At 36.4% G+C, this 12265-nt stretch overlaps 1 protein-coding gene across 34 annotated transcripts in view; it reads right to left on the reverse strand.

Annotated features, from left to right (window-relative positions):
* LOC101115115 (platelet glycoprotein 4) overlaps positions 1-12265 on the reverse strand; it is a 107265-nt gene that overhangs the window by 16480 nt on the left and 78520 nt on the right. For all 34 annotated transcript variants that reach the window (XM_042248492.2, XM_060414637.1, XM_060414626.1 and 31 more), the window contains 4 exons: positions 9018-9178; positions 4186-4333; positions 3172-3351; positions 1804-1895 (listed from right to left, as the gene is read on the reverse strand). In XM_042248492.2, coding sequence (XP_042104426.1) covers positions 1804-1895; positions 3172-3351; positions 4186-4333; positions 9018-9178 — 581 coding nt within the window. The remainder of the gene's footprint in view (positions 1-1803; positions 1896-3171; positions 3352-4185; positions 4334-9017; positions 9179-12265) is intronic.

Below are 12265 nucleotides of genomic sequence, written 5' to 3' on the forward strand. Positions count from 1 at the left end.
TTCACATGGATTCATTGAACATTCATCTTTATAGGTTCATTTAATTGCCGGGAGCCACCCATGGGAGATCCCACCCATGACAAGGTCATGTGGAAGAGAACTGTTAAGCAAGGCTTCAGGACTCAACAGGCTCCCTAAGCTTTCTCGAGCATCTACCCCAAAACTACAATCTGTCTGTTTTAATATTTCATGACTTTCACCAACTCCTCTGACATTAACAGGGGGCTATCCCTGACCACCTTTCTCTAGAGAAAATCAACTTAGGGCTATAGCTAATAAGTCTCTTGGACATGATAGGAATATTTCAAATCAAACCCCCTCTGTTAGCATTCTAGCTTGCTTGACAGGTATATCCAGACTCTTGCAGCTATACATATGATTATTTACAGCCTCCCAACGGTGAGAGGCACAGAAAGCCTAAAACATAGAGCCTTTTAAAGAGTTAAAAGTTACTAGAGTAGTGCTGGTGTAGGATTTCATTATTGGGCCAATACTTGTTGCTAAGTTCCCATATCTCTTATCCATTGTGCACCTGGGGGTGCATTAGTTAACATAGTTGGAAAGTAAGAAAAACAAGTGTAGCCTTGAAATTAACCACATCAGACATTTGAGCTAATTTGTTCTTTCTTGTAACTCACTGCACTTTGCTCCATGAGAAATGTAACTTGTTTAATACTTTCTGAGGCTGACATAGATTAGAAATATAAAGAAAAAACATTTCAAGGGAAAATAAGTTTTCTGGTTGAGCAGCCTTTATCAAAAGAGGGTCACAAAATGTCCACAGGCCTCCAAGGCCAGAAGATAATGTACACAATATTGTTTATGGGAAAGGTTTGCAGAAAAAATCCTGGTTTAGATAAAGACAAAACAGATGTAATGTTTGGGCTGACTCTGTATGACTTTGCATCTTTCATTTCCCTCTATGTATAAGACAAGGTATAAAAGTACCTTTTAAAAATAAAGCTATTGGGCCTCGCTCACTGAAGCAGCTTGGTCTCCCCGCGTCAATCATTCTCTCCCTCTCCCTCCCTCTCTTTTTCAGGCTGATCCCTTGGAGCATAGAGGCTCCCTGCATTCATTTATCTGCTCGGGTTTCTAAGACCTGAACGGGAAGACGTTCTGCGTCTTCACTCCCTCAGGAGACCAGGAGGGCACCTGTAGCCTCAGTGAACAGGACAAACTTCTTGTCTGGGAGTTTTATTGGCTTTCTATGTAAACCTAGGAATATCAGCCTCTTTCTCTCCTCTATTTTCTTATCTTCAACATTCTTTCCTTATCTCTCTCTAAATCAATCACTGACGCCATTTTTCCTTCAGGTTCCCCTGGATCCTGCGGGGGGGTGGGGGTGGTGGACCCCAGCATTTAATCATCTCCCTGGAATGAATGATGTTTTTTGACATGCTCAATTAAAAAAGAAACAGTAAGATGTCTGTATTTCTACGTGCTAGATGATGAGTTGATATATTGATTTTCCTCATTTTCATTTGCATTTATGTCATTGTTGTGTGTATGATAATACCAGTTATACAGCAGAGATAGAAGTAGTCCCTTTAGATTTCTTTATGTAAGAGAACTTTTTCATAAAGGTGAACCCTCCAGTGGGGCTGATACTCAGCAAAAATGCACTAGTGTGACCAGTCATCACAACTGAAGGATTAATGCTTGGTAGACCTAGGGAGTTTTTAGGGCTGAGATATAAACAGCTCCGTCCCACAGGTTGTGCCTGTGCCTTACCCGCCGGTAAATAAGTTTCTTGCCTGCCTTAGAGTATCCTAGTGACACACACTTTGCCTGGATACTTACTTTCTGCCTTTGTATGTGTCAATTATGGCGACTTTGCTTATGTCGTCCTTTCCATTGAAAACTTTGTAAATTCCATCCGCAGTATTATTGTACTGAAGAGATGCAAGAAAAAATTACTTTTACAACAAACCATAATTTCCAAGTTATTAAATATGTAATTATCTCACATTTTCAGTGGTTGTTCATAATTATTTTATATGATTTTAAATATACATGCAATCATTTCAAAATTATTGGTCTTTAATATTTTAAAAAGACAGAATACAAAAGGTTACTAAAAATGAGTGCTAGATGCCAAGACAAAGTAAGGTAACAAATGCCAAAGCTGTCATGATCGAATTCTAGCACTCTTTGTTTTATTCAATCCAGAAAGGCCATTTTGATCACTACTCCTGGTATATTGAAGTGAGGGGAGAGTGAACAAAACCTATGAGAAAAATGACCAATTTCTAGACATTGTCTCAATGTTATGATCTCTAAGTAGTTACTAAGATGAAGTGTACAAAATTAAAAACAGAATTAGCCAAGGAAAGAAATAAGAATATGTGAATGAAATAATAGCAACTGAATTTATCTCTCTTAAGGCTTTCTGTATTCATATTTGATTGATATATGAACTTGCAACCCTAAAAACCACCTAAAGTAAAATAACAAAGAACTGCAAAATAAAATTAATATCTCATATAGTGCCAAATGGAATCACAGCAAAATTTTCCATGCAATAGTCACCTTGTCCTATTTGTAATTCAGAACATTCTGCCATAACTAAGTACATCACCACATTCACTTTTTATCTCCAAACTGCCATTTCATGACTTTGTAGATAGAAGTTCTTATCAGCTCTGAGCACTGCACTCACTCACAGAAGTTCTTACCAACTAAATCTGAGAGAATACAACATGCTGATGTATCAATCTTATGTACAATGTAAGGTGACTTTTAAATTTACACTGAAACAATTTTTTAAGAATGATATGATGAATACAATTAACAAAAATAAAATACAGCTAAATAAAATACAGCTTAAACTTGTTTTTCAGACAGGAAACAAAACCAAAAACAGTATTCAAACTCTTAGCACCTTATAACCTAATTTTAGACAATTGCATCTTTATCTAGGAGTGGACACTTGATTAAATGGCCACTTCTTAATCTTAAACTTAATTGTTAAATTCAGATAAGTAAATTTTCCCAACTAGGAAAGCTAAATCCATGTGAGGTAGAGATTTTTAAAAACTTAGGGTATGTATTCCGAGATCCAAAATAGGGTTTAACACAATGAATGATAAACTTATGAATTGCCAGTGTGATTGATTATATATATCCAGTTAAAGTCTAACAGTATCAAGATTTATAATTGTTACTCACAGGATAAAACACACCAACTGTAGTGGTAACAGGATATGGAACCAAATTCAAGAATGGATCCGTATAGCCCCACAATAGTTCTTTCAAAGTTCTGTTTTGAAACATGGAAGATTTGGACTTTTTGATAAGTGAATTGAGTATTCCTTGAATAAATGAATTTGGATAGAGATGTGGTACAGCCTGCAAAAAAAAAAATCATGCTTTAAGACACCAAGTGCAATATAACAACAAATAAATGTAAATACAAGAATTAAACCAAATAAAACAATTTCCAGCTATTTTTAAAACGACTGCCGAATCTAGCCAGGACTAAAAGTATATTATTTCATCTCTTAATGATTACATTTCTCTGTGGTGTGTGGGCCACAGGAAGAAGAGTTTCAAGTTGAGTCCTACTTTTTGACAAATTTTGCTTATATTTTTCATGAGTGATTTATTTTGGCTGTGCTGAGTCTTCACTGCTGGGCATACTTCTCTCTAGTTGCCTTGAGCAGGGCCAGTCTCTGATTGTGGTGCGTGGGCTTCTCGTGGTGGTGGCTTCTCTTGGTGCAGAGCATGGGCTCTGGGGTGTGCAGACTTCAGTAGCTGAGGCATCTGGGCTCAGTAGTGGCAGCTCCGCAGCTCTAGAACACATACATGCTCAATAGTTGTGGTGTGCAGGCTTAGCTGCTCTGAGGCATGTGGGATCTTCCTGGACCAGGGATTGAACTCATGTCTCCTGCATTATCAGGTGGATTCTTTATCAGGCGGATTCTTTATCACTGAGCCACGAGGGAAGCCCCATAAATCCTTTTTAAAATGATACACTCTAAATGGTCTTCTAATCAGTCTTCAGTTGATCATTCTATGATCTTGTCATCTTTCCAAATGATCGTAATTCAAAATAATAGCGTAAGAAAGCATTTTTATAAAAATGAAAAAAAAGATATCTAATTGTAGTTTTAATTGTGAGGTTATTTACAGTTGGATTTTAGAAGATTTCAAAACCAGTAATTTTGCGGTTTGTCTACTCACTGCTACAGCCAGGTTGAGAATGGTGAACATGTCATCCTCAGTTCCAACTGATAGCGAGGGTTCAAAGATGGCGCCATTGGGCTGCAGGAAAGAGACCGTGTGGGTCTCAGGGTCCTGGGTTATATTTTCCTTGGCTAGATAACGAACTCTGAAAAACAGGAGGAACTAAAACTCAAAACCGTTGTTTCAAATGAATGTCATTCATTCATGCAACAAATAATTTTAAGTACATAGACTGTGTCAGATATTATGCTAAACAAGTAGACCAAAAGGATAAGCAAGCTGATGCTGAGTCTGTAGCAAATTAGAGAAGGAAGGTCTTAGATGTACATACCAGAGGAGAAGGAATACATGTTATTAAGGAGGTTATACAGATTCTGTGAGAAGACAGAATAGGTACAAACTCAGGCTTAGAATGGTTATGGTGGGGATAATGGACAGGATACAATTTCATATAAGTGGTTTGAGTGGCAGATAAAAATTTAATTTGGTAAAATATGTTAGAACATATAGGATAAGTAAGATCATGGTATACTCTTAGAAATAACACGTTTCAGTGTGGTTGGTTTACAGTGTCTGAGTAAGGGGAGTGCTAGAAAACAAAGCCACTGAAATGAGCAAGATTTCAAAGACTAAAGGGTTGCATTCTACATTCAGATGTTCACCTTTCATCTTGAGGGTGAGGGGGAAATACAGAAGCTGAAGCAGGGGAATATTATGAGCCCATTTTCTTATATTAGAAGGACTGTTCAAAGTAGATAGCCTTTCCATCACTGGCTTGGCTATAATTTTCATTATTTTAATGAAAGTTAAAGATAACTAACAATATATTTCCACATAACAGATCAATTCCTCTCCAACCCTACCCCATGTATGGAATAGTTACTAGTTCTGAGCTCCTGGCTCTAATCTGTAGGCAGAGTACCAACTAATTTTTAGGAATGTAGTGAAGGGTAATATCATGGGAAAAAAATATTTTATACATACAAGATATTTACTGAGATGGAAAAAGGTGTACATTATTCACTGCTGTATCATATATCCGGATGTCTCTATCATATGAGCTTCTAATAGTTATGTGTTGTTATCTAAGATAAAGATTGAAACAACATGGGACTGAAATGGAAAAAACAAAACCAACCAGAAAAACCTGACCTGATTTCAATCAAGTATAATAAAAATGTAGGTTCCTATGCCATAGGTATTATGAGTATTTTGAATCCCCAAGCAGTGTCTGGTACATGGGTAAGTTCTTGGTAAATAGTTTTGAATGAAGAAGTTATTTTTTACATTCTTTAAAAAGAGAATTCACAAAAATATGGAAATATATATTATTTCTAATACAATTTCATTAAGCTTTTTATTGTTTATTCTCCTTGGAATGCTGTAGACATACAAAGAATATAAATATCTGAGACATCATCCTGGAGAATCTATTACTAGTCAGTTACTCTTTTATATCAGATAATTATATGTTAAAATTATATTGCATATTCATATTTAAATTAAAATACTTTAATTTTCAGGAACATTTATATTTATATACTTGAAATAATAGCAATATAAATAAGTGAAAGTAACTGACAGTCACTCATTGGTGTCTGACTCTCGCGCATTGCAGGTGGCTTCTTTACCAGCTGAGCCATAATTGTGACTCAAATTGTAGTTTGCTTAGTTGTACTTACATTATACCAGCAGATGGCACTCACTAACAGAAAAAAAATCCTTCAAACTGAGGTCTGTGTTTAGAATATACTTTTAAGGTCTGTGTTTAGAATATACTTTTAAAAAGATTATAAGTACTCAAGTTTTTGTTTGAAAATTAGAATGTATACATGTTTTACAGAGTATTGGTTAATAAGGTCAAAGGGAGGTAATTGCTTCATATTTTGTTTTCCATGTACTCTTGCCAAAGCGAAGTAATTAAAAAATTTGGTAGCTCAGAGGTTAAAGCGTCTGCCTGCAATGAGGGAGACCTGGGTTCGATCCCTGGGTTGGGAAGATTCCCCTGGAGAAGGAAATGGCAACCCACTCCAGTATTCTTGCCTGGAGAATCCCACGGAGGAGCCTGGTGGGCTACAGTCCACGGGGTTGCAGAGAGTCGGACACGACTGAGCGACTTGACTTTCATGTTCGATCTGAGGATATTCTGAAGGAGTTACCAGGTCTTCATAGAGATGGAATACATAATTAACATCTCAATCCAGGAAGTTTCATGTTTTGACTCATGTCACACCCTGTCAAAGTTTCATCAAGCTCACTTCAGCAGCTAAAAGGCAAATAAACCTGTGTGGTTCTGTTGAGGAGGGACCTCCTCTTCCACTTCCAATTTCAACTGAATTCAGGGTGTAATTGATAGGAAGTAAATTCACCTCAACACATGGAAGACTCTCAAACTATTAACTTTTTCTGAAAGGTAACCATTGTTTTTCCCATTATTTAAGATATCTAGGTAGACAGTAAGGATTCCTTTGTCAACATCATAAAACATCATGAGATTCCTTTAGAATTGTTATATAAATTCGAGTTTGTTTACATACTTTAGCTGAAAATCCAACTTCTCCAACCCTCACCTCATTACTTCTCCAAGTAAACAAATTATATCTAATCCACTCCATTTTTATCCCTTAGAGAATGAAGGTTTTAGCCTCCAAGAATAAGATATATATCTTATCACCTATCAGAGCAGGACTGGGACAGGATTCTATATTGTTTGTTTTTTACATTCCACAATGAACAGCCTTAAAAGTAAAAACATACCCACCCCCCCAAGCAAGCAAGCAAAAAAATTAAGCAAAACCTGTGATGAGACAGATCTTAAATACCACCTCTTTTCTCTTATCACATGCATTCAGTTCTCTCAGGGTATGATTTTTAATCAGTTATGGTTTGGTGTCTTAGTCACGAAGTCATGTCTGGCTCTTGAGACCTCATGGACTGTAGCCCACCAGGCTCCTCTGTCCATGGGGTTTCCCAGGCAAGAATACTAGATTGGGTTGCCATTAGGGGATCTTCCCAACTCAGGAATCGAACCCAGGTCTCCTGCACTGCAGGCGGACTCTGGCACTGCAGGCGGATTCTTTAACAATTGAGCTATGACAGAAGTTTAGTCAGTTATACTTAGATTATATTAGGTCATACGTGAGTTCTAGATTTTAAGAGTACACGTTTTTTGGAATAAGATATTCAGATATCTTATTATATCTGGCTTTTGATAGTGATATAAGAAGTATAAGACTCTGAAAAAAAATTTTTTTTAATATTTCTGAAAGTAAGATTATTTTCTGTAACAATGAAAACCAAGACTTCTATGACCGAGTTGTGAATAGTCATAGACATATGTCTGAAGACAGGAAATGGGGATAATTACTAGGATGGAATAGTACCATGGTGTTCTACAGCTTATATATTATGTTACAGCAGCAGGCATCACCCTCCCAGCTACTGTTACTTCATTATCTTTGAGCATGAGTTGCTGACATAGAAATAAATTAATGCATGGAGAGGAAAGAAATTACATGATTATAGACTACACAAAACAAGTACGAAAGTAAAACTATGAATTAGAAATCTTTACAAACATGAAGTTTTGTGATAATACTTGATTATTGTCTATAACTAGTTGTAATTATCCTTGAAAAATCATATTTATATAACAAATGATACAACAGGACTTAATTCTGTTCCCATATGGGGTCTATAAATGTCCTAATACCTAGCTAAGGTTAGTGTTTTTAGCACTTCAATCTATAAATTTGACAGGGGGAAAATGTACACCAATAACTAGGAGTTATCAGTTTCCAGGATTTTGTCATCGTGGACAAACTGTTTCACCTGGTGTCAGTCTGATTTTTAAATTTACAAAATGAAAAGTTCTGGCTAATCATTTCTCCCTACATCTGATGGATCTTAGATTCCATACAAAATGTTTTAAACTGTTACGGCATGTAGATAAAGGTATTTTTTATTCAGTCTTTGTACTGGAGAAAATATAAGAATGAAGCTACTGCATAAATACACTCTTAAGACCTGGAAAACAGTTTGAATAGAAATCCTAAGCAGGTATTTTACTTACATAGAAGTTAATGCTGTGGTTAGCAAAACTGACTATGTATTGCAATCACCCAGAGTATTTGTAAAACTCATTAGAGTGAGTGAAAGTCGCTCAGTCGTGTCCGACTCTCTGCGACCCTGTAGACTATACAGTCCATGGAATTCTCCAGGCCAGAATACTGGAGTGGGTAGCCTTTCCCTTCTCCAGGGGATCTTCCCAACCCAGGGATCGAACCCAGGTCTTGTGCATTGCAGGCGGAGTCTACCAGCTGAGCTATAAAACTCATTACCAGGCTCAAACCAAGGGTCTCTGATTCACTTGGTCTAGGGGTGGGGCCTGAGAATTTGCATTTCTGCCTTAGTTCCCAGGTGATGCTGATGTTGCTGGTCCAGGAGCCATACTTTGAGAACTACTCATGTACCTACACTTTTCAACTTTAAGATTTTAAAATACTCATTTTTAAAAATTTTGATATATTTTTTCTATTTAGATGCGTATTTCAGAGCTTTTGAAACATATATGCCACAAGTGTAAAACACATGTGACTTGTTAAATGTAGGGTAGTTAACTGATGCTGACAAATTCATAATAAACCTGTTCTTTAATAATAATTAAATCCTTAGATTAGGATTTTATGTAGGCAGAAACAAAATATTTCCATATATATTTATGGTAAGAAAATAATAAGTACATTTCAATACAGTGACATTTGTCAAGTGGAAGCTTTTCAGAAATACCTGTGTTCAAGGAAAGAGTGCCACGTATTTTGGGGACTCACCTGTAAGTGTAAGGACCTCTTTGCTTAACTTTAATTTTGCTGCTATTAACTGCCACTTCGTCTGGATTCTGCACATCAAATATCCAAAACTGTCTGTAAACATCTGTGCCTGTTTTAACCCAATTTTTAAAAGCAATTGTGCCATCTTCAAGGACAACTTCCTATGAAAAGAAAATGTTTGGGTTATTTTTTGTAGCCAATACGGGCAGCTGTTGGGAGTTGAAACTTTTTCGTTAGTCAGTGAAAGATCAAGCTCAAGTATCCTGCTCATGAAAACCTTTGCAACCTGCCACATGCTTGCAACAGAAATGTTTTCAACACATTATGGTAGCAATCTCTTTCAGTCAGCCTTTTACAAGGAAAATCAGTGTATAATATTGCAAACATGTCTGGTGATTGTAAGGCCAACCATTGGCAAGCTTTAGAGTGACCCTGTTTCAATATTGCAACAATTTGTAACAATTTATTAAGCAAGATTAATTAAAGCATTTCAAAAAGTTCTTATCAGGTTGAATATTAATTTCTAATGTACCCTCAATGAGTCAGACTGAAGAGGCAAAACGGAAAAATAGAAAAATCTAGTGGAATTAGAAGTTTTCTCATTTTCTTCAGAATTTGGATACTTCAGGTGAAAATCGGTTAACATTTGTTAAGAAAAACACAGCTTTGATTTCTCCCATTCAAAACCCTGATCAATGAGGCTTTCCTCTCAGTACATTTGCAGAAACCTATTAGTACCTGTTTCCAAGATTACAGTAGTCTAATTCATTATTATTAGGTTAATACTTTAAAAATAAAAGAAGAAATACAGAAGTTTTTTTTTTTCTTTTTGTGAAATCAGAAAATCCAACATTAGAAGTATCTACTAGTTTAGGTATTATTAGTATGGATACATAAGTATCTATTAATAGTTTAGGAGCTGAGACAGAATAGAGAGTCACCAAACCCTTTGAGGTCAATTTTATTATCTGTAAAGTGAGGGAGTTATCATAGATGCTCTCCCAGGTTCCTTCCAAGGCTTTTACTCTCTGAACAAGAAGACTATGGAGGTAATGGAGACAAAGGTGACTTTGTGGCAGGCAATGTTTCCAATTAACTACCTTGGAAGGAATACATACTCAGGTGGAAAGCTCCAGTTTACCCTTTTACTGCTAGAGGAAGAGAAGGAAAGCATTTCACAGAAAATAAGCCTGAAAAAACCCACAAGAACAATCTCACCTGTTTGTTTAGTTCAACAGGAAGCATCAATTCATAGAATGATGGATCAGAAAAGGACAGTGAACATTTACTAGGAGAGCATGCTGACACTCTGAGAAACCAGGTATCTGGCCCAAGGGTCACTGAGCCAAATGCCTAGTGGCAGAATCACAATGAAGATCCTAATCTCTGACCCTTATGCTAGTCCTCTTTCACACCGTGTTACTATTTTTGTTCCTGTCACCTCTGCACTTAGTTGGTAGAAGTCAAAGTGAATCAGCAGTCTTCAGGATACTTGACTTGTTGCTTAATGGAAAGAAAAAGAATTCCTTAGAGGAGAACAGGGCATCAGCTAAATGCCATTACAAAATCCTGTGCTGTCACAATCCTTTTACACTGGGTACATCGCAACTGTTAACGCAGTGTGAGACGTTAGTACTTTTAACAAGCAATTGTCCTTGAAGATTGTTTTATTACTCCTAAAAGTCTTAATTCCATAGCAAACCCAAATCAAGACAAAATTATGTATAGATAAGTATTATGGCTATTCTAAATGTAAAGGTGTTTACTGTAAATGATGAGGGTTTTGAAGCTGAAGTCTACGCGGAAGCTGCAAACTATTTTCATTTACCCATTTCAAGAGACATGAGAGGAGAACACACATGAACATATACACATGAACATTATTACTTTTACACGGTAGACTCTTAAGGACTAGTATAATATCAATTGTTTATCATTACCTCTCCAGACACAGATTTCAATAATGTACTTGGTGGGACGGAAATCTCCCTGAGTCTAACACTTGTGCATTTTATATTAAAAAACATTGTAACTATATTGTGTCTTTCTTCTAAGGACCATGAGTTACTTTGTTTTACTTGTCAATCTGGAGATAACTTTTTTAAAATCAGGAAGTTGAAACACAAAGAATTGAAATGAGTGCACTGAACTTCTAGCTTTAGAGTTAGGGTCATCTAACACCATCCATTTTTTTTTTTTTTTTTAGTAGTAGAAGTGGGTCCTAGAAAAACAGATGTCTGATTCAATGTGGCACAATAATTTGGTAGTAGATAATGGTGAATCCGGCATTTCACACCAATCTTCTTTGGTTTTTATAAAACCACAATTTGTACAGAGACAGAGATAAATATTGAATCAGTCAGAATAGGAATGAATTTCTTCTGATCCTAAGACTACCTAGGTACTAGAAATTTGTATAGACCTCTTTGACTATCAAGACTAAATATATCATAAGGTCCTCTTAAAAAGGAGCTTAAGTTCTTTGTGACTTTAAAAGGCCATGAATTTTAAATTGACTTTGGACTGTCTGACCTATTTTGTGGACATTTCAGTAAATTTGAAATACAAAGATGAAATTATATGTACAAAAAAAAAAGTAATATAATTGAAGATCTCTCCCTTGGCTGATACATACATCAGTATCTATCCCTGACTTTAAGCATTCAGACTATTTAGCCCTGGATTTCAGCTTGATGACTCTAGTGTGGCATGGTCTTCAGCTGAGTTGAAAGCCATTTACTTTGAAAGTTCTGTTTTGCTACATTAATTTGAAGGCAGATATCTGGGACTGTAATACCCTCTATCTAGTCCTGTGGTCACTTGATTTTTGCTGTTATGGGAAAGCAATATTCATCCACATGATGGGCAACTTTAGTCTAAATATGTTCCTGTGAATGAACTATAAAGAATACATTCGCAGAAAATAATATTGTCCCATTTCTCAAGGTTCTTACAGAGTACTGAAAGATGGAATCATATAAAGCAGATTTTAATCTATGAGTAGATTTCCTTACCCTACTACCAACCCAAGTATATTGGCTTCTTTACTCAAAGCCTAGAGTGAAAAGTGAAAGTGTTAATCGCTCAGTCATGTCTGACTCTTTGTGACTGGATGGATTGTAGCCCATCAGGATCTTTTGTCTATGGAATTCTCCAGGGAAGAATATAAGAGTGGGTTGCCATTCCCTTCTCCAGGGGATCTTCCTGATCTAGGGGTCAGGATCCTGATCAGGGTCTGATCAGGGGGT

The sequence above is a fragment of the Ovis aries genome, chromosome 4 (genome assembly GCF_016772045.2).
Source record: "Ovis aries strain OAR_USU_Benz2616 breed Rambouillet chromosome 4, ARS-UI_Ramb_v3.0, whole genome shotgun sequence".
NCBI classification, from domain to species: Eukaryota; Metazoa; Chordata; class Mammalia; order Artiodactyla; family Bovidae; genus Ovis; species Ovis aries.